General features: G+C 39.5%; 1 protein-coding gene across 1 annotated transcript in view; it reads right to left on the minus strand.

The window, feature by feature from the left end:
* Positions 1 to 22,333, minus strand: part of SPECC1 (sperm antigen with calponin homology and coiled-coil domains 1) — an 88,833-nt gene extending 66,500 nt beyond the window's left edge. Inside the window, exons 1-3 of the mRNA XM_074922495.1 lie at positions 22,145 to 22,333; positions 11,693 to 11,869; positions 8,542 to 8,677 (exon numbers count right to left, since the gene is read on the minus strand). Of these exons, the coding sequence (XP_074778596.1) occupies positions 8,542 to 8,677; positions 11,693 to 11,839 (283 nt within the window). The 5' untranslated portion in view covers positions 11,840 to 11,869; positions 22,145 to 22,333. The remainder of the gene's footprint in view (positions 1 to 8,541; positions 8,678 to 11,692; positions 11,870 to 22,144) is intronic.
* Between the last annotated feature and the right edge of the window lie 1,026 nt (positions 22,334 to 23,359).

The following is a 23,359-nucleotide window of genomic DNA, read 5'->3' on the forward strand; positions in this document are numbered from 1 at the left end:
ACCTGAAATCTGAGCACTGTGGAAGAGTCATGACTGGAAGAACCAATCAGTTAGTTTTGACAGTAGCGTGAAACATTAAGTCAGAACATTCTAACACCATGACAGGGAGAATGATGTCAGGCGAAAGGCTTCTAGCCCTAGTCCACAGTGAAAGGTAAGGTATGAATTTTAAAATACAGCTATAGCCTGAGCAGAAGTCATGGATAAGAGATTACTCTTTATGGAGCTTGCAGCTCACAGTGAAGAAAAAGGAATAATGGCAAGCATGACTTCTAGCGTAGTGACAAGGAAATAGTGACAAGGAAATAAATTATGACAGATGCATGGCTAAATCTTTGGGCAACTATTTGTTATCTGAACATTTTACATTATTTTCCCTTCCTCAGTAATAAAGGTATAAAAACGAAATAACAATTTTATCTCTAAAGCAGATTATCTGATTTCTTCCTAGGCATGAAGTTTGACTCATCCTTTTGCACTATCCACTTGTGGGACTGCCAATAAAACCCCACAAACACCCTTTTCTATGTAGTGAGAATAGGAATTAATTACTCAAGGTGCGACATAAATAATTCTTTTAACTCACTAATCAAATGACAGGACTTACTTGCCAGACATAACCTTTTCTCGCATCCTACTCTCACAACGCAGCAGATGAATTAGCATAACTTCTGTGCAACTTCTAATCCATGCTCAAAAGAATGATCTCAGATTTGCAGTGCCACACAGCTGACAGTCCCCTCAGAAGACTAAGGTCTAGAGAAGTTACAGATGCTGAGCAAGACCTCCAGAACCTGGACCTTCTGGCCAAGACTGAACCAAACTGGTATTGATAGTCAGTGTCCACCCTCAGGGCCCATTCAGTGTTCACACTATCATGCTCTACTTCTTCCATTAATGCTAAAGATTTTATGAGCACTAAGTACATATGTAGCAGGGAGAAGAAATCTACAGAGATGTGTATATCAGGCACAGCAGTAGACCCCAAAGGATTAGGAATACAGCATCTATATTGAAACCGAGAATAAAGAGCAAATGTATTTTTAACCATGCTAAAAAATAAATTTTTGTTGTGATGATAATTGGTGAGGTCATAGTTAAGTTCATGGCCCTGAACTGCAGCCTTCCAGGAACCCACCTGAGATGTAGCTGTCAATCCTTCCTTCTTCCTTTACAGTATTAAAATCTAATGTAAGCCAAAAGCTGCTGAAAAAAACAGTGGAAAAAAAATTATACAAGGAATGCCAAGCCCTCTCCTGATATGCATAGTTGTTAGCTCAGGCCAGCTTTGCATTCCTTTCTTTTGCTCCCTCCCATTCTTTAAGTGCAAACACAATGGCACCCTGCCAAGGCATTCTGGCTGTGATACATTCAGGCCTAGAGAATTTGTGTTAAGGATCATTTCTCTTCAAACCAGCTGAAGGAAAGCTGATAATTAACCTAGGGCAGGTAGTCAACGCAAGGTTGTGTTGACTTTGCTGAACAGCTTCACTAAAGAAGCCTGAAAAGAAATGAAAACAAACTGAGAGATCATAGATTTGTACTATTGCTGGGCCATCCAAGCATGCTCCCCTTTCTGTTTAGGTATCCCTAGCAAGGCTTGTGTGAGCATCACAGTTTGCTCACACCTGTAACGTATCTTCCCTATACATGTTGGCTTGAGCCAGTTAACTGTCAACAACTTAATGACTCGAGTCATTATAGTTTTAAGATTGAGCATTTCAGTATCCTTACCACACACTGAATCCTCCTAATTGGCTCAGGTCCCAGGGTGGTAAACTTGTGCCAACAGAGTCATTCTCAGGGGACTGTACAACAGGGGAAGGGGTCTCTATTTCACAGGCTGCTTTAACAAGAGATTGCATGCAAAATCTTAGAATGTATTAATACAGATTCAGTGCAGTAAGTGTAAATTGTACAGTAGGTTAGAACAGGAACAAAACTGAAAAATGTACATACTGCAGACAGTGTTGTCAGCAGAAGTTAATTCTTACCGTTTAATAATGCAAGATGACTGCAGACAGCCTGTGAATCCCTTTCAGAAACTGTTATCCTTACAGAATCAGGTACTGGAAATCCCAACAGACAGTCACTAAAATGCATTGCTCTCACTCCCTTCCCAGTTATGGAAGAAGGTTCATATGATACAGCCAACAACAGAACAAAAGAATGTCAGTCAACCTTCATATGCCACCTTCAGAACAAGAAGAAGGCATCCATCAGTAGATCTTTCTAGTTCAAGGAATCATAGGACTGAGATGTTGACCCAACAGATATCCGAGTTTAGTGATGACTACTGCTATTTTTTCATTAAAGAACTACTGAGTTCCTTCTGTGCTACTGGAATAAGTGCCTTTTCTGATTAAAATATCCTACCAGTGTAACATATTTCTCAAAGGGGAAAAACAATCCTGAAGGACAGTCATGTGAAGCTGTGCCTGTTCCAAGCTGTTCTAGGATGTAGAATTGTCCATGGAAAGACAAAAGAGAAAGAAAGAGCAGAGACTAGAAGAATGTGAAAATTTAACATGGCAACAAACGTCATACAGAAACATTTTCAGCAAAGACATCAGAAGTGAACATACGCATTTCAGCACGTAGACTATCACAAGAAAAAACATCATTGTAAGAAGAAATAAGAGCAACTTGACAAGTAGGTGCCATAAACTGAATCTGAAATGCCAAATTTGATCTACCTCAATTCTTGAGCCTTCACTTTAGAGGTTAGTGGGTGAAATCTTCTAAAATGATGCTGAAACTTAGTCCAATTACTTGATACCTGGGGAAATCACAGCTAGAGGAACTATCTTGCTAAGTAATGTCAGAGAGATTAAAGTATAGATTCACATTTGCACCAATATGTTACAAACTACTCTGCAGATATTTCTGTGTGTGTAGACGCCAGTATGCATATCCAGCTACATATAGAGCTATGGATGTAAACGTGGGCATATTTCCACATTGGTTTGCATGTTAAATTCCTGCAATACATATTGCCTATTTGAATGACAGCTTGACAAAGCAATTTTTTAGGGGCTTCCTTTCCTTTTTAGATAATTTCTGGAGCTAGAATATCTTTTTTTTATATATATATAAGAAAATAATTATGCAAGAACTGTGTCTTGTACCTAGAAAGGGTAGAAAAAGACAACTAGCTTTCCAGATGAAGTTTTAAATCACATTTATTGCTCCTGGGAAACCCCAGATGAGATCAGTCATTTGGTTTCTAGTGAAGTCTTGTGGAACAGAACGTACCAATCTCATTAGTGTCTCTCACACTTGTCTCTATCTTTCACAAGAAAAATGAGACAGTAACGAGAATGAATGCAAAGTGCAGCAACCTTTCTACAAACCTATGGTAGTCCTTTGATGTGACAGATCACAAAAAGCAGGCCCCGTCAAAAACTGATGTATGGGAGAGTAAGAGGGCCTCAAGGTCAGAGAGCTGTCCTTCAAAAGAAATCACTTTCTTTTTTCCTGTTCTAAATTGAGGTTCATTAGCATCTTATGAAGAACCAAACTGTCAATTAGATTTTTTTTTTCCAAGGATTTTTTTTAAAGAAAGCTTTTATTAAAAAAATACTTTTCTGAAATTTTCAGACCACGTAGAGAAGGCTTCTGGTTTGGATTAGCTTCACATTAACTTAAATGGTTACCCCACATCAGCAAGTGACAAGCACTTGCCAAGCAGAGAAGTTAGAGGCAAGCAGACAGTAAATTCAGTAGAGTCCATATATTACTCTCAAACAGGAATCTTGAAATGACAATTCTATAAATGTGCAGGAGGCTCCGAAATCTGTAGTCTGCCACATTTTCAATTTTGATGAGAAAGAAGCGTATCTAATGAGTGATATGCACAATAAAACCATACATCAGTCTCCCCTCTAAAATCATAGTTGAACTTGTTCAGGTTTCACAAGTGACGCTCATACCTTCCCCAGGACTACCACCAATGCTGGCAGTGGCCAGCTGACCTTATTATTTAAAGCCTCTCCTTTCTGAATATCATCACTATCATCATAGAAAAGCTACAAGCAACTGTTTTCAAAGGAAATAAATTTTTCTTTTTACATAAACTATATGGCAAACAAACAGTGATGGGCAAACAGGCTAATGGTATGGGCTCTAACAGAACTAGGAAGGAATTGAAGATACATAGGTATCATGTTTAGTCATTGGGACATTAACTCTGACAATTGGGCAGGAAATGCAAATGACAATTCACAGAAAAACTCATCAAAACAGAGGCCCTCCTTATTGAAACTAAACGTTGTTCAAACCAAACTGCTCCACAACAGAATATAACCTTCAGGTCCTTCTACAGCCTTCACTGATTATGCCAAATTTCTTGGTATTTTTATTTTACTATCTAATTTTCTGGGCTTATTACAACAGCATGCTTTGTACAGCTTCATTTCTACTGCTGGCAATGTTCCACTCTGGGATTAGTAGCTTCTGCCCAGGTAACCTGCAGAGTTCAGTGTCTCGACACTAGATGCCTAGGAGATAATTGAAACTCATAATATCTTTGAGTTTGTCTCCTCTACACTTCTGTATTGGCACTTTCTCCAACCATTGATGTTAATAACTCAGCAGGCACGCACAGAAAGCAACACTCTTGCTGCTATGGTTGAAAGTGCGTACCAATTATTGATTTTACCATTTTGTGCATAAAACAAATGGCCATTTCTAACAGAGCACAGGATGACACAGTAGGCCATCCCTTACATTGGCTTCTCCCGGTCTCCAGAGATGTAACACATCCCAGTATTGTTGTGAGAAGGTATAATACCTGTCTTCTAACATGGTTTGAGCTTTAGAGAGATCCTGAACTTGTCACTAAAATACCAAGGATCTCTATAAGTAATAAGTTAGATGATTATAGCATTGTTATTGACAGTTTCCTAGTGTTTCTGAGACAAATTCAATAGGCCTATATAGATTCAGACTTTACTCAGGAATAAAGAAATAAACTGATGAACGAGCCTGAGAATAAAATACAGTTATCTCTTACTTACATTTCAAGGATAACTGATACTTTGTACCGGAGCTAGCAGAGCTTCATATAAAAATTAACATATTTGTAAGAAATGAGGATGGCCAAAGTATTCTGAATGATTTCAGTTTACAGGCTCACAGCTCAGTCCAGTCACACATCCTGCCTATATCTAATTTTAATGTGATTAAACTAGACAGCCTAGAGAGAAATTTTCAGAAAGCATTTGAATTAGGAGTTTGTATGGAGTGAGAGACAGAACTGAGAGCAAGTATTTGGAATGACTTCTGGGATCCATTGAGAAAGTGACTTCACCTGTCTAAACCTCAAATTTTCCATTTGCATACCAGCACTACCATGCAATGCTCTTCCTGAGAAGTATGATCACATAAGAAGCTTTGAAATTCTCTGTCAAGTCGCATTATTTAATGTTATTTGGTTTGCAAACCTCAAAGTATCAGAATCTGAAATATCACTGATTTCCTATAATCCTGAACCTTAAGGAGAAGAGAGTCCCAGTTTCTCATGAAGATATAAATTTCTCTATTCAAACATTTTAAAATAATTTATTTACTATGTGGCTTCATAGATTGGATGGCTTTACAAGTGCATGCATTAAAATAAACATTTTTCAAGATTAGTGACCTTTTCAAATTTTCCAGTTCTACTGCAACATTAAAAGCAATGCAAGAGCTCTGTAAGTTTGGTTTTAACATAAAACCAAATTGCTGCTCCAGGATAGTACATGGAAAGACATAACACTGTGGATAAGGAAGCTGAATCCAAGACATGTATTCCTCCCTGCACGTCATTTCCCATTGCTTGGGATTTCAAAACTGTAAAGCAGTTAAAGCCAAACATCACAGTACAGAAATTCCAGCCAGAATCTGTCTCCAGTTCCATTGCTCACCTCCACTCGCCAAGAATGGAGACATGAGATTGGCCTCATCTCCCTTTAAGTCACTTTTGATTTACTGCATTAGCTTCCAACAAGGCAGGCAGGGGTAGTTATGTCAGCAAAAGGCTAGAATGAATAACTTAAACTCCACCAAGGGCAGCATACAGAGAAGCCTGTTTAAACAAGCAGTCTTGATGTCAAGTACTTATTATCTGCAGCATTTGGAACACGTGCTATTGCTCAAGGTCGACACACAAATGCTGGACAGTCACATCTAAAAAAGAAACTTAAGGGATTTTTTTTTATTTTCATACCTTGTTTCTTTTAACGCCATAATACCGAGTATCACCAGAATGTAGCTAGAACTAATATATTTTCAGTAAAATAATCAAATCACTAGAGTACGGACAAAGAAAGACCAATCTAAGAAGTATACACAAGGGGGTGGGAAGACATGATGTCTGCAGTTAAGACATGAAAGGAAAATACAGAAATTATGAAGGCAATCAAAGAAGCCAAAGAAAGTGGTTTCAAAACAAAATTTCAAGATTTACACAGTTGGCTATGTACAAAAACATCTGCATTTCCCAGCTACAGGAACGTTCTTACTTGGATTAGCTCCACAGTCAGCGTTGCCATATAGCCTTGATCACAATCAAAGGCTATGTGGGATGCCATTTCAATAAAATACAGCAGCTGAAACAATGTTCTCTCCTTTTCTACATAATGTTCCCAGGCACATGTTGTGCCCTCTGTCATATCTGATTCCTCTTAGCAACAATATACTGTATTATAATACGCTGATTAGTATTTTTCATACTGTAATCATCTAAAAGTATCATTCATCTTTAACCTTGCTCACTAATATCTAGCACCTTTCAGTGGCCATGATAGCAACATTCTCGGAATATAGCTAGACTTCCAAGCACCCTTTTGAACTATGGAACTACTGTGAAAATAAAGATATGTAAGATACATGTCTTTTTGTATGCATACCTGTAGATAGACCCTGTAAGACCTGGGACAGTTCTCTCTGAGTTAAAAGGAAATTTTAGACAGGTAGCACATATATTCTTAGTGTTTATCTGCACACTATACACAACCCCACACTGGGACTCTTTTTGCCCAGCACTAATATTCCCATTCATACTGCAAATGTTGATGCAAAGCAATATATGAGGTCAGATCTGATGATGTAATTTAAATTGGCAAAACAATACCCAGATGTAACTTGACCTCCATAAACCATTTTACCCTTTGTATTTAATCACCACCATAAATCTTACCCTCCCCCAACCCCAGTTATTATACATGCATGCAGAAGGGGGCTCTCTATTCCAGTGCTAGTATTTTTGTAGCTGACATATGTATTCCATTCTGGACTCCCTGCCGTGCTGTTTCCCTGGCTGCATTCCCAGGATCCTATGCTGCATCATCCGAACAGGTTTTCTTCTCCCCTCATTACTCCTCCCAAACATCTTTTGCCAGCATCATGCCTCTCTGTTGGCTGGTGAATCTCAAATGCCTTTGGTACCACTAGTCACTATTAAATTTGAGGATTTACACACCGATTAACCACAGAACAGGATCTGTCTTTGGGTTACCGTGAAGCATTTATGCTGTTAGAAGACGCATCATTTCCTTTCAAGGGGTGAGGGAAAGTGTATAAAGATTAATTTTTTATTTTTTTTTCCCCCCGAAATCCCTTTCTGGTTCGTAACATTGTTCTGTTACACAGTCAAACACTGCAGAGGCTGTGACAAATAGGGAGGTCATGGTCAAATTTAATAAGATCTCACATTCCCTTGGAAATGCCACCAGGGAGCAGACAAAAGCAAGCGTTTGCTGAGCTCCTGGGGGAAAGCAGAGTGTTTGCACAGAAACCCTTGGTATGCAGATGGTGTCGCTGCCTTTAGAAACAGGCTTAGATTTGAAACCAATGGGAACAAGCTGATGGGGCTAACGCTGAGGGAGAAAGCATGCCACACCGTAGCTTAGGAGCACAAGCTGTACATGGAGATGCTAGGGCTGGCTCTTTGTTCTTGCGTCTCTGCTGCGTCCCCGGAACAGCAGGGTAACCGCTCTGCTCATTCAGTGGAGGGAGAAGAGAGAATGCTATTGCTGTGCAGTGAAAACGTAAAAAATGAAAGCTTTAAAATGGATTTACTGCTTGGCGAGACACTGGGCTGTGCACTTCCAACAGCCCCGCCGGGACGGGACCGGGCCGCCGGCGCCACCGCGTGGCCGCTCAAGGCGGGGCCGGACCGGGCCTCACAGCCCAGGTCTCACAGCCCAGGCCAGGCCGGGACCGGGCCTCACAGCCCAGGCCAGGCCAGGCCAGGCCGGGACCGGGCCTCACAGCCCAGGTCTCACAGCCCAGGCCAGGCTCACCCATGACCACCCCTGGAAACCTCCAGCTTCTCCCCCTTAACTTTAGCTTACTGACTCGTGGGGTGTGGGATGCAGTGCAAGGCCAGTCTGCAAGGCACAGTATGTCTCGTCTGTATGCTGAATATTACAGCAGATAAGTTATAGAAGTGCTACGAGGGAGGGATAAGAAAAACTCCGCTAGTATCTTGGTAAGTCAAGTGACCCTCACAGCACATTTCATATAAAGTAGACTGTCTTCCAGAATCTTAGTATCTACCTGTACTGGGCCTCAGTCGACTCTCAGCAAGCTCAGAAATCGCTCCTGTTGTAATGGTCTTCTTCAGTCTAGAGACTCCAGAAGCTGCTGTCACCCCTGGTTTTGTCAGCATGTCATCACTGCTTGCCCTCTTCAGCTGCAATACAAAGCTTTTGTGAGCAACCAGAACATTAAGACCTTGAATATTCCCACCAAGTAGTCCAAAATGCAAGGTTCCTGGGAGAAAAGGAACATTTTCATAAAATAACCCAGTGGGAATATTGCTTTGATAACCATACTAAATTTTTTATTAGTTTTTGTATTTGTTTTGCATTCTAAATATTTGTGAAGTGGGTTAAAGTACACCACAGTTTCAACAGTGAAGGATGAAAATGGGAAAGACTATTCAGATAAGCAAATAATTGAAAGGCGGGGAGAAAATAGTTTTCAGGAGAAGACTAGCTGGCAACTGCGGCTTCTCAGATCTTGCTCTGAACAGCATTCATCATATTTCCTCACTGATTTACATTTAGTCAGCTGTTTAGGCCTGTGCCAATAACTGCCAGTCACAGAGCCTGACAAGAGTGGGTCAAAGCAGCAAATAACTGGCCCTTGATCTGTCTGTCAAAAAAAGATCCTAAAAGTATCTGCTGGTTCTTGTTTCTCTACTCAGGATCACACAGATTTGCCCCAGTGGTGACCTTAAACCCTCTGAAGAGATTTCTGGGCTATTCCAACAGCAAGCAACTGCCCAATTTCTTCCCATGTTTGTCAAACAAGAGTAACCAAACTTCATGGCCTCCTAAACTAGTTTACCTGACATGAACAAAGAACATGCTGGAGACCCAGACAAGATCTGAAAATTATTTGGCTGAGAAGCTCAGGCTGCCACAATAAAATGCAAGAGCAGTCAGTGCAAGATCTAACACAATTTCCTATTAAAAATTTAATTTCCCAATTAAACATGGTATGATTTCAGCTGTTTACCCCGTTTGTTGAAAAGCTGTGAGCAAAAATGGCCCATGATCTCATGGTGGGACATAATACTATTTGGTTTACTAGGAACTGTAGGACTCTGTAGAAGAGAAACTGAAAAGGCTGTTCACAAGAAAGTATGTTGTTCCTGTGACCAGCAAGAAAATCATTTGGAGGAAAAAAAAAAAAAAAAGCATTGGTTTTCAGAACAGATAAGCTGCAGAATTCTAAATATTAATACTGATACTTTTCATAAGCTTGGGGGAAGGTAAACTATTTGCTTTACAGGGTATTTTACAGTATATGTTTTTTAAAACATACTAGTAGATATCACTATAATTTACTTAGTAAGACTTACTGGACATGAAAAAGCAAGGGAACATCACTGCTATGTGGTCTTTTTCAGGGAGGGGGATCTCTGGTAAAGCAAGTCTACTCTAAATGCATACTTGAGAAATCCATGCAACACAAGCACAATGAACTGAAGATTCAAGGAGAAACATGTAATTATGTTGCTTTAACAAGCAGAAGTAGCAATTTATCTCAGAACTTTGGTCAGCTGCTTTGCCATTTGTGTGTATTCGTAACAGTCTATGTACTTCTAATAACAGCCTCTAATTGATATCAGGAAAAATACTTTTAAGCATTTTAAAAGACTGAAGCTCTGGAGAGTCTCCCTAGAGCAGTATTTTTTCCTATCCTTTTCAGTTTGTGGATACCTAAACTGTTTTCACAAATCAAAACCCACTTCCTTTGAAGTTGTGCCGTGGCACCCAAGGGGTCCATGAACCACAGACTGAAAACCACTGCTCAGGTTAAAAGAAAAGAGAGTACACAAGCAGCACTCTCCTTATTTAGCCATTCCTGAATGTAAAATCTTCAAGCAAAATGAAGTCTCTCAGCTCCAATTTTCTCTCTTTCATTTCTTCCTCTGACTCAGAGTCTGTGGTTTCCTGGACCCTGTGAGCACATAAGTTTCAACAGCTGAAGGGTTGATCTGCTCCAGGACACTGAACAGCTAACGTTTTGCCTTCCGGCAGAGGTTTTGTCTTAGGAGCAGAATGGAACAAGCTGACTTCCTGACCATTAGAGACTTTTGCAGCCTCTCTAATGTAATTTCTTCAATGTGGTTCTACAGCAGCCACTATGGTGCCTTTTTCTACCCTGTTTCTTCAAGGAAGCCACTTTGATGATCTTGCATTTGCAGATGATCAATTTAAAGATATTAGCTGTAATTAGGAAGAAAACCCTCTGCATTTAACACCATACACTAATTAATCATATCAGATTCCCTGATTAGTCTCTTTGGTAGCGTTCCTTCAGAGATGCTTGCCTCAGCCATACAGCACATACTCCAATGACAAACAGAACCTGCCTGGAGCACTAGATTGAAATACCCCATTGATAAGATGCCCAAAGCATCTACAAGTCTACAAAGCAAGTTAAGTAAATTAATCCTTCACTCGAGAAACTGTGACAATTAATGAAGTTTAGATCTCTGATTAAAATGCTGTACATGTTACTCACTGTTTACTAAACTTTACTATCGGAAACAGTTATAACCAGGAAGCCCTTAGTTTATTTTTTATCACTGATATCTTGGTCTGTATTTGGATGACAAGGTTATTTTTGTTTGCTGGCTGCAAGGGTACAGATGCAGAAGCATTTCAGGTGTATTACTCCATTTTCTTAAAAACACTACTTTGACGGAAGTTTCTGATATTTTTTAAAAATGTCAGTATAGAGTGATAGGATTCACAAAATGCATTTGTTCCATTGCAAGTAGTAACTTTTGTTAATATATTTTCCCTTGAAGGAAGGGAGGCACAGATTTTTAGGAATTCTGGAAATCCATTAATAAATCTCTTTCAAGTTCTTTACATGCATAACAATCAGTTGAACTAAGAATTTACTTTTTCATTCTCCGTCTTCAAAAGTTAAGGCAATTCCCTCACACACAGATGGTGTAAAAGAACCCACTCATACCTTGCACAGATACAGTGTCCCCCACATGACATGCAAAATATTTTCAGAAACGTGCATTAGTCTAATACACAACACAACTCTAGTCTCCCTAGGCTTAATACAGCGGCCAAGACCACTCCAAGTCTCAGGGTATGGTAATGTTCCAGGACTAAACCAAAACTTTAACCAGGAACAAGGCAGTAATGCTTGCACAGTCCCTATTGGTTAGTACCTTGCTAAGACGAGATTCAAAGGCAAGTGAAGTCGAGGACTTGGATGTCTTCATTCCTGTTGAGGTCGTGGAAAGCGATTTCCCTCTGTCAACCCCATGGCTCCCTTGCTTTGCCACTGCACTCCAAGGCCTGGCAGTACTCTTCATTTTCTTCCCAAATAACTTGGTCTACAGACCCTAAAAAAAGAATACCATATATATATATATATCTGTATACACAAAAATATAAGCTGTCTTTATATCATCTGAAAGAGCAGTTTAAAGGGCTGAAAAGACCATGCTAAACTTTATTCCCTCATACACATCAAAACTCAGCCTAGAGAATCCCTCAGAGCAGGCTGCAGCCATTTGTTTTTCATACTGATTAGTAACACGGAACACCACAGAAGGAACACAGACTTTTGTTGGGATTGTATAAGCCAGAGACCTCTATCAGCCACAACAGAACACCTGTGAATGCTTGAAGCACATTGAAAGAGTAACTGAGAACACTAAATTCCACAGCAATTGAAGACAACCTTGGGATAAAAAGAAAACTACTTCTCTGTTAGATCCAGCATCTTCATCTGAAATAATACTCACTTTTTAGAGGTCACATAAGCAGCAAGTTTCCTCAGTTGTACAGAAAATATGCTATCTAACTTATCAGAGTCTTCTAGAGAAGAAGCAGTTGATGTTGCCACAGTGATAAAAATGTTTCACAATAACAAGATTTACACAATATGGTAAAAAAAAAATAACAACTTCTTTGCAAACAAAAATCCAGATCCACTCTTCCTCAGAGATAAGCTTATGCAAGGGAGAAATCCTGCCAGGAATCAGCAAATAGACATGAATTCTTTTTTTTTTTTTGATATAGCTGGACAAATTCAAACTGCAAGCAAGAACAACTAGTCTGTTTCTCTCAGTAGGTAGACAGCTGGCAATTAGCTAACTGGCTCAACTCTTGTGGATCTAAAGCCATAAATTTTCACCAGCCATTGCCCAATCCAAAACAGGAGCAGAATAAAGTAATCAGCTGATTTTTTTTTTTTTTTTTGGGGGGGGGAGATTGCCTGATACCTCCTCCCTTCCCCCACTTCAGTACGGGCAATGTTTTTCTTCCACAGCTTCATTTTCTAAAACAGACACAGGATGTAGCTGCATACCAGTCTTGTGTAGGCAGAGGCTAACTTGCTTCTTGGATGTTAAACAGGTAACCAAAAGATGTACAAAGAGATCAGCCTGGTGCCTCAGCCAGGGGAACGCGCCTGCAGTAAGCACACGGTGTTTATCACACAGGAGTCCAGCTGAGACAGTGTGAACTTGGATAGCAACCCTTTGACAGAGATGCTGAAACAATTTATTCCTGGCTGAGGTAGAAGGGCTTAGGACACATTTTATATCTCATAATTTGCTTTATACTGTATTTCACATTCACAAATAAGAACACTCACTGAACTCAGGGGAAACAAATCTGTTTGGGCCCAAGTCGTATTTGACACTGACAGCACCTTCCAGGTGCCACGATGGCCTATTTAAGGAGTATTTTGCTGCACAGAGGCAGAGGGAATGCCAAATGCTCTGCTACTGTGTTAGAGAGAACAAAGCTAGCAAGTGACATTTCCTCTATTTATCCTTGGTGCCTCTTCCAGGGAGGGCTGTCTACGTCCTCCACAGCTCTAACCTGTCAGCTCCTAAATAGAGAAATAAAAAAAGTGAGTAGTTATTTTTACCAAGTATAATCATTACTGCATTAAAATTCTTAACACATACAGTGCGGAGCCATCAACTGATCTCATTAGAAAAGGAGAGTAGTGTTGGTTGATGATTGTGATGATCACTTGGCTCCTTTTTTAAAGCCCTGACAGATACGTAAGCTATATTACATTAGATAATAGTGTTTAGTGTTCTCACAGTTCATGATCTACTTTAGCAAGCCTTTGGTAATTTATATTCTTTAATAAACTATTTTTTAATGGGTATACTATTCACTGTATTTATATGGGTGACAAGCAACTACACACACAAACTATCTTTCTGATTAGATCTCCAGATTATGCAGATTATGGTTTTTTGTAGATCCAGTGGTTGCACATGCATTTTGCTTTCTTATACCCTCTGGATTTCTTCATAACTGTATCTCATACTTCCCTGCCTTAAGGTGTACAGATGCTTTCTTGATATCCAAAAGAATTTAATTTTGAGTCAACCATGACATTTAAAGTTGAAGTGGAGTGATACACTCATTAGACCATGATGTTAGAAGTAAAAGGAAGAGGTACTTAAAAAACCCCAACAAACCACAACTCAGTAAATCCAGCCAGTAGCCTGAAGCAAACTTTTTCATGTAATGATAGTTGAATTATGTGCATGACGATTTAATATTTTACTGTGCTAAGCAGATGAAACTAAAATTGAGATGAGCGTATTTGGATTTATTAGTGTTTACTAGTTTCCCATGTATTTATATGCGAATCAGCATTTGTAAAAGATGGAGGTAAGGCTTCTCATGTATTTGGCTAACACGAACCTGCCTTACAGATAAAGATGTCAGTCTCTGAAGTGTGATGCCAATACTTTCCACAAGCCTTATATGTACTTCAAAGAATAAAGCAAAGTTGCACACATCTTAAGCTGCTTTCATTCCAAGGTAGTGACACACATTTAAGTTATTAGAAGTACTGCTTCAGGAGAAGTACTGAATAAAACTACTTCCAGAAAAAAATAAAAATTTTTTAAAAAAAAGAAGTCCTGCTGTTCTTTGGTGAGAGCAGGAAACCCATTCTCAGAGTCAACATCAGCTTTTCCTCTCTTCCAAATTAAATTTCTACAGGAAAATAAACAAACAAAAAAGCTTCATGGAAGTTGTGGGAAGTTGGGAAAATGGGAAACCCAGAAGTTCAGTATCATGAGATGGCTCATGGACTGAGGTAAGTAGGCAGCAGTGAACTTAACCAAAATACTAACTTAGATATATCTAATGGCTGCAGCCAGTTAGCATTCAGGAAACCTAACATTAGCAAAGAAGTTTCTCTAATTCTGATGTAGGAACAGCACATATAGAGACAACTTGTAATAAATTGTATTAAAAATGTCATATAGAACTTTTACCTACTTCTCTTCAACACACCATTTTTTTAATAGATGAACAATTAAAAGCCAACATAATTTTTAAATCCAGAAAGATATAAAAAGCATTTTTGAAGACGCATCAGTTAAAAGACGTGGGAATTTACCCTTCTATTCCAAATCTTATACTAGGAACCAGCTTGTCAGAGCAGTGCAATGACTAAATGGCAGCCTCTGCTTCGTCAATAAGATTTTCAGTGCAAGGTTGGCAACAGTAACTTGCAGAGACCATCTTTCCGAGCCAGAAATTACTTTAAAAGTAGCCAATCATGGCTAAAAAACTATCCTTGAATGAGAACTTGGGAATGGGATCACCACTACCTGAACGCAACTCGGAAGGCGCTTTCATGAGTAAGGACAGAGGGAGCATGTATGTATTCACAGTCTAACTACTAAACCAGAATATTGCTTAACACCCTTTTGCACACAAGCCTAGTGTATCTGTGTCTGTGAAACTGCCACCAGATAATAGCTCCCAGTGGCTTTAGAATATATTGATAGAAGTAAGTCTACTATATTTTAACTAAAGATCAGCACTTCCTTCTGAAACAACCCCAGAGCAATGACTTGATCTCTAGGCTACCCATAGAGTAATCTCAGAAAGAAGTAGCTTTCCACAGGAGATGCAACTAAGCTGCTTCTGCAAATACAATGGCAAAAATCTCTAGTTTTATGCCCATTATGTCTCAATACATTTCAGATGAGACACGCTTCTGCTCACTTTCCCGGAAGATGACTCACTTCAAGCAATGCCTGGAGCTCTATGATTTTATTTTTCATTTCTTTCTTTACATTTCACAGGGAACTTTCCTTCAGAAGCAAAAACAATGCCACCATCCCAAGATTCAAAGTCTTTCTTTGGCATCAGCCAGAGCAGGTCACTAGTGGGCCATAATTAAATTCCTGTAGCATGCTCTGCTTGGAGCTCACTCTGAAAACATGTAGAAACAAAGGTAAGAAGCAGCTCCGTGTTGTAGTAAATGAGCGTTCATGGCAACTATATGTTCCTTCAGAGCAGCAAAATCAGTTCTACTGCCAGCCACTTTCGAACAGCAGGGTTTTTCAGGGGGCTTTTTGTTTTTAAAATATTTTATGTTCAAAAGGGCTGGTGTCTGAATACCCCTCTCCTCTGAAATAGGTGCTGCAAATGAGATAATCAGGTTTATAAAAATGTAAAGCTGATCCTAACAGAGCTTCTTCTCTCAGTAATCCTCCAAATTCCCTGCAGGCATTGGAATCTTTAAAAATTCAGGCCATGCTATATAGTTCATTCTTTCTCACTGGTATTTTTACAGGGTATTTGGAAAATTTTGATGTGGGCGATTTTGGCAGTTGGCAGAAGCTTTATAGTGGAAAGATAGTCCATTTTACTTGAAATTTTACTGGTTTATTAAAGATTGAGAACCTAGGCATTTCTTTATTAGTCACTACACATATTTATTAATAAGTCTTTAGAACCAGCCTAGAATTATTCCCATTTTATGGCTTGAAAAAACTGGGTTAAGAATTCATCCAAACTCTCACAGGCAGTCAGCATCAGCAGAAACAATGCTAGGTCTCTTGGATCTTAAGGCTTGACTATCCATCAAAGGAATAACTCACCAGTCCTGTAGAACAAATTTCTAGGAAACACATTCTGCAGACTATTAAGGGCTATTTTACTTTGAATAACTAAAAAGAATAGATAGGTTGATTTGAGTGATGACAAGCAATATTATTTCACAGTTAGGAAACCTAGCAGTTATACTATTAAGTAAATAAAAATTAGTAGCATATCTGCAGAAACAAAGTTATACAGGAGAAGCCCTGCTGTGGGCTAGAGATAAAAATTATCTTCTCTGTACCCCAAGTACTTTACACAATCTGGGTTTTGGTGCTCATTTGTGTGTAACGCTACTCACTCAACAGGGCAGTCAAATTAAAAGCAGTCATTCAAGTTGCTTTGGGAAAATGAATGAAAAAAAGAATTATGAAAACTCATTACTAGATCTACAGAGTAATGTACCAGATGGCAGGTTCATTGAGACCTATGAATGCCCAGCATTTCTGAAAAATGAGGTCAGAAGTACCAACTTTGCAGACAGGACTCTCAAAGGACAGAAGTCTGTGACTTTGATGGGTTAAACCCCACAGTCCCCAGTGCCATTTTCCTGTAATTCAGTTACTTTTCATTACATCAAAAGGTCAGACTATTCCAGAACCTTTATTACACATTCTGGTGAAATCAAAGCACAGTTGTTTTTTTTTTTTTAGCACGTAAAATCAGCATCATGCTTACACTATTTTCCTTCCAACCTAATCAATCTCCTCTATTTTCAGCCCAACTATCAACTGGAACATAGAAATATCTAACAAGTTCAGTAAACTGTAACGCATTTTCTAGTGGCGTGTAGGAAGCTGTATGGCAGGATAGCCAGCTGGGCTGAAACAGAATTCTTTTCTGCCTTTCACATCAATTCACTTCAAACAACAATTTTTAGGCTTGACAGATGCTTCCATATGACTCATCTTGATTTCTTAGCTGATATCAGGAATCAAGCCAGGGTCACAAACCAGGGAAGTTGATAGTCCAGTACAGAAACTGGTAACGTGGAGATAGATGGCACAGCAAAACCTTTCTCAAGTTCTTGTTACCTTGTTGCCAGTGTCTTTGAGGCTATCTCAGTGCAACCCTCCTCCGTTACCTCTTCAAGTGGAGACACTTGCTGGTACAAAGGTTAGCTTTCATCAGAATTGGATTAAAACCCGACAGAAAAAAAAAAAAAAAAAAAAAAATTACACACCAAACCACCTTCTTCCACCCAAACACAACTCAAAGAAACAGACAAGATACACCCATTACCCAAAACCTCATCTCTAAGGTGGTTCTTGCTTTTGCTGGCCAAAGAAAGAGAATCAGTTATAAACCTGACTCCAAACACTGAGCAGGAATTTCCTCTGGTCTACCTCAGCAGACTTGCTTTTCAATCTCATTTGCAGCTGAATTTTCATGTTTTGCTAGTAAAGTACCAGGAAACAAGACATCACTTCAAAATTTTCATGTCCAGACTGCATGTTACAACAGGGCAAATTCTGCTGGTTTTATGCATGCCTCAAGCAAAGGTGGTTTTAGTATTTTATTTTTTTAAAAACTTTCAAGAGTGGAGAAAAAAAAAATTATGTACAGCTAGGCAGTTATAGAATTGAGGTGCTTTTGCAAGGAGTTAAAAATGTTGATAAATTTTAGATGTGAAGCAAATACACATAAATTAAGACACATACATGCCCAAGGTCACCCAACTGATCGTTAGGAAAATATAAAATAAAATACCAGGATTTAACTATCAGAGGCTCTGATACAGTTTAAGAGTCACATCTTCAAAATCTTCATCACACTAAGGAAGCCTGAAGATTGTATCCTTGTATGAAAATTACTCTTTTGCATTCTAGTTCACTTCATTTGTTTGCTTTAATTCCTCTTCTGCAGGACTCAAAAAAACCCTCTCAGAAGAAGCACTTTCAATATGGCATCAAATGAGATTTTTCTTTACAGGGCACATGGTTCCCTTCTCTACAGTATAAGCAACTCCTGCGGAGATAGATCCTTTCCCTTCCCGTTATCAGATGGAACCACACAGACAACGGAAACTCCCTTGGATCTCCCAAAGACAAAGTTACTTTATCTGTGGTTACAGTGGTAAGAGACAATCTCACATTTTTGGTTAAGGCATTTCTGGCTTATTTCCTTGGTGTGTTTTCCATAATTCTCTAAAATGGATATTTATTAACCAGTACATAAATATACTGAATGGTTACAAGGATGTCTAAACTACACCAGAAACAGCCTAGGTGAGGACAGTTCCAGCCAGTCACAAATGACAGGTTTCTGGCCATCAACTCAGCTTCTGAAACCATCCCAACAAGACTGCCAGAGTCCAGGTCAGCAACTGCAAAACTGTGTCTCAACACTGCTTAAAAATCCTCTCCCACAGCAACCATTAGAGTCATTGATGACTTCTCCAGGCATGGAGAGATGAGAACAGTGCGAAGCCTGCCTACCCGCCTCCACAGAAATTCTCCCTGGAGTTTTAGATTTATGAATCTTTTATTCTTAGTTTGATCCCATGAAAAAAAATGCAGAAATTACAACAAAATCCTCATGTCTGCATATGGACAAAGGACTTATTTAGCTGCATTTCTTTTGTCCTTGTTCCATAATACTGGCCATTTATAAGACAGGAAACTACAGATATCTTTGCTACTTCTCTAAATAAAATACCCAGAACTGTCATCCAGCACAGTGACTGATGCTTAAGAATCAAGCCAAAGCTGTACTTTGAAATGTCTGGGAACATGCTTCTGTAATTTAAATTACACTGTTTGTACATGGATATCCAATCTCCTCCTCCTCCTCCCTCATACTGATTACCTAACCAGTCACCATTACACATCTCAGAAGAGAAACTATGCTACTTCCCTATGACCCTGATCTTATAAACAATATGGGGATAAGGAGACAAAAATCCCAACCTGTCTATAATTTTCTGCTCACTAACCCTCCAGTAAGACAGTGGCAGCTCAGTGGTGGGAAGAAGCCATGAAGCACAGCTGTATGCTGGTTATCACTAAGCAGTTCACCATGCTTCTCTGGTTAAGTAGATGCGTTGTCTTGGTAAGGTTGAAAGGACAAAAGACTGATATGATCTTTCACTAACTCCAGGGCAGAAGTGTAGACTTAAACACAGAAATTCTGAATCATGTTCATCGCATTGCTGATGGATGCACACAAGAAAAAAAAAAACATAATCAGAAGGGTGGGGTGGCAACATGCATTTGTAGGGAGACAGGCAGGGGCAGCATGTTCTCATACTGAGAGTGTATGAAAGCACGTAGTGGTGGAATGCATACCCAGAGGTTATGTAATAAAGTCCCAAGTTTTATCAAGTCACATCAAAGCTATATCTAGGAAGCAATTTCACACTATAGAAGTTGGAGAACGCATTGTTATAAGTACTTCAACGTACAGCAAGCAAGGAAAGAAATACCAGTTTTCATAGTGCTAACATTGCTCTTTGAAGACCTAAGTCAAAGAAAAGATTCAGGAAAGGTAAAAGCGATGCATTGATACCAAACTTCCTTTCTGAAGTTACAACTATGTTATAATCACAAAGAAATAGGTCACTATGAGCTTTCCCCAATATGACTCCGCTCTGAATAGATGGGTTTAATTTACGTTCAGTATATTGCATATTAAGAACAAAATGGTTTAGAACCATTTCAAGGTAGCTACTGCTCATAAATCCAGGTTCTTTGAACTACTGTCCCAGCGAATACAGCACAAAGCAAGTGACACATACGGTTAACACTTCATGTTTTGCCAACCCACAAGAAGGAAGAAAAGAAGGTTTCATTTTAGATAGAGCAAGAGCTATATAATTGCTAAAGAAATTAAGAATAATTACAAGTGGTTTGCCTGATAATTACCTGTCATTGTATTTTTCTGTAGCATAGAGGGTAGATGCATCTACAAGAAAGAGAAGCAACCATCATGGGTTTTGGAATGTCCGACAGAGACACACAGCATGTGGCTACATGGGAATCCTGAGTGGTACGTGCACACAGACTGGCAGGTTCCCTGTCCCCTCAAAGCACGGAGAAATGATACCACAGTCAATGTGTGCTGGGGATTCCACCCGATTCTACCCACAGCCCCAGCAAAGATTTATCATACTACCTCAGCCATGTAATCTTTCTATGCCGTAGTTTTTCCATTTATAAAAATAGGATCATAATTGTTCACTAAATAGTGTATGTACAAAGATACATTCATTCACTTGCCTTGGAAAAGAACCCCACAGAAAAAAAAATAAAAATAAATATAAATCAACATCTGCCACACAGTACGCAAGTGAGCAGCCTCACAGATCGCCACATGCTGGGATGTTTCCCTGACTCCCATTTCCCATCCATCACAATGCAGAGAAATACTGAGATCTGGAATCTATCCCATAAGGAGATATTTATCTTCCATTAAAGTGCAGAATAGATCACTTAAAGTTAATAAACTGCTAAATTCTGAACATTTATATGAATGACAGTGTAAACTTCTAATAGAAAGAGTTCTTTGCAAAGACGAGGACATAACTTCAAAACTGCAGGAGAACCTAGAGGACTTCTGCATTTTAAAAATATTCATACTGAACAGGAACAGATTTAGGCAACAGCACTGGTGGTTTACAGATGTGACTTAGGGGACCACTGATGGACTGAAAGACCCACCTCGGTGGGCTACATGATAAAATGAAACTGTTTTAGAACTGAACTAGAAAGGGAAGGGATAGTACCTACATGTGCGCACGACAGGATGAGGTATTCTTGTGTTGGTTGTCTGTCAAATTGTGCAAAGAACATTATATTTCAGCAAATCAAATATCCTCCCTCCTGCTAAGGTTACAAGGGCAGAGAGCACTTTATAACTTAGGGTAGAAAAGGACCACACAACCCTGTCCCTTTTGGAGGTGAGACAGAAAGGATTAGTAGGGGACAGCTAGAAAAACAAACTGTGTACAAGAGATGGGGGTAGAGAATCCCTGGTTCCAAACCAGTTCTACCAGTAATCCTTTACTGCTACACATACAGGACTTAATTAACATCTCTACAACTTTGCCATGTTACATGCTGTATAATAACAATAGTAATAAGAATAGCATTTATGATCAAGCTTCAGTCCACAGTACAATTTTAAGGACAACTATTGAAGTGCCACAATTAAAGGGTCCTGCTGAGATTCCACACAGCTCTTTGCTGTAGTGTTGTAAGAGGGTACCCGCCTGGCGTGCTCCCTGATGCTTTCACCGGTCCCCTGCAGAGACGCTAGCTGCAAATCTGTTTGCTTAGCAGCTTGCTCCTTTCTGCCCTTTCTCGACTGGACTACGTGAACATGCAGTAGCAGAGGAAAGTCTGCTTGTGCTCCTGCTCCATTTAACTGTTGGAGTACAACCTTCAATTGCCAGAGAAGAAAGCAGAAACAGGCACAGAAACAGCTTCAACCCTTCTGTCATTACATCCATGTAGCTGAGCAGAAGAAAAATACAGTAGCAGCTGTCAGACTCACATGGTGGGATTTTTGTTGTTGTTGTAATGGCTTTTAGACCACCCTCAGCCCATTTTCAGTTCATGCAGAATTGTATGCACTGTAGATTTTTTTTGTTTCATGCAATTTAGTTTTAGAGATACTACCAAAAAAAAAAGTGTTGTTGAGCAAAGCAGGTCCATTCACTCAGAACACATTACTGATCCTAGAGCACTTCTAGAGATAATACAGTTCCCACCTGAAAAAATAAAAGAAAATAAAATACTTACAGTAAAAGCTTGTCCTTTATTCTGCATAAAAAGAAAACTGTCTCCCACTAGCTTCTGACAGCATGTGCAAGCCAGACTGAAAATTCAGGGCTTGAGTGCTTCCCTAAGAGGAAAACCACATTGCAGTGAGACACAGAGAGCTGCTTGAGAAATGATTCACATACGGAAGCAAGCTGGCTTCACCAGCGCTTTGGCATTCAACACACACACGCACACACATATGCACACTTGCTTACTCAGGGGAATGAGAAATAATTATATTTTCATCAAAGCAAGGAGGATTTATGCAAGAAAGCCACTTGTATCCCACCTACAAAACACTGAGATGCTTCAATCCGTAGAGCAGACGAAGTTTCTTTCAGCATCCCATCATCCCCAACAGCAGAATTGGACGCTGGGCAGAGAGCATAAAACCCAGACTAGTCTGCATGATCCAACCATGTAAAAACCATGCGGTACATACAGTGTAGGAAGGGCAAAGAGGTGGCCATAGAAGGAAGGCATTTTTCAGAGGCAACCACTGAAGCAGCTGTCAGAAGCTTTTATATTCCACACTAATAATCTCTTCCGCAGAATGCCAGCAATCACAGCCAGGACACCTTACAACATTTCCCTTGCCTCCATCATTGCTTCAAAAAAGTGGAAAAGTGTGTGCGTGCAGGGAAGGAAGATACATTAAGACAGAGGTTTTTACACAAGAAGTAACTACAATCAGTCCTGAGTGATTTCTCTTGAGCCATCTAAGAAGTGTCAATCTGTTCTTTATTTAGAAGAGGGCAAATAAGGGACAAGAGTGAGCAATGCTCAAGAACGTTCCTCTTAAGCTTTCTGAAGAGAATTTGATGTCTGAAAACAGGAAGAAAAGAGCTACAGTTCTCAACGGAGTTAAAGCAGGCAAAGATAGTATCAAGTTGGAGGAAACAGAGGAGATGCAAAGGGAAATCAAATCCAAGTCTAAATTTCAAACACAGAAACCTAAGGTGTTTACAGCTGGGCTTTTTGACTGTTCAGAGAGGGGGCTGTTGACTCTCTGATGACCTAAGACATTGAGACTGTGCCTACACATCAGGACTTCCCTCCTGAACAGCAGAGAGGGGTCCGTTCCCAGCAGTGTGAACCCAGCATATAAGCAATGTTGATGCTACAGTAGTAGTCTCATAATAGAGAGGGAAGATTTACAACACAAGTCTAGGAAAATGTTGCTGCATCTGAACA

Source organism: Athene noctua, chromosome 19 (assembly GCF_965140245.1).
Source record: "Athene noctua chromosome 19, bAthNoc1.hap1.1, whole genome shotgun sequence".
Classification (NCBI taxonomy): Eukaryota; Metazoa; Chordata; class Aves; order Strigiformes; family Strigidae; genus Athene; species Athene noctua.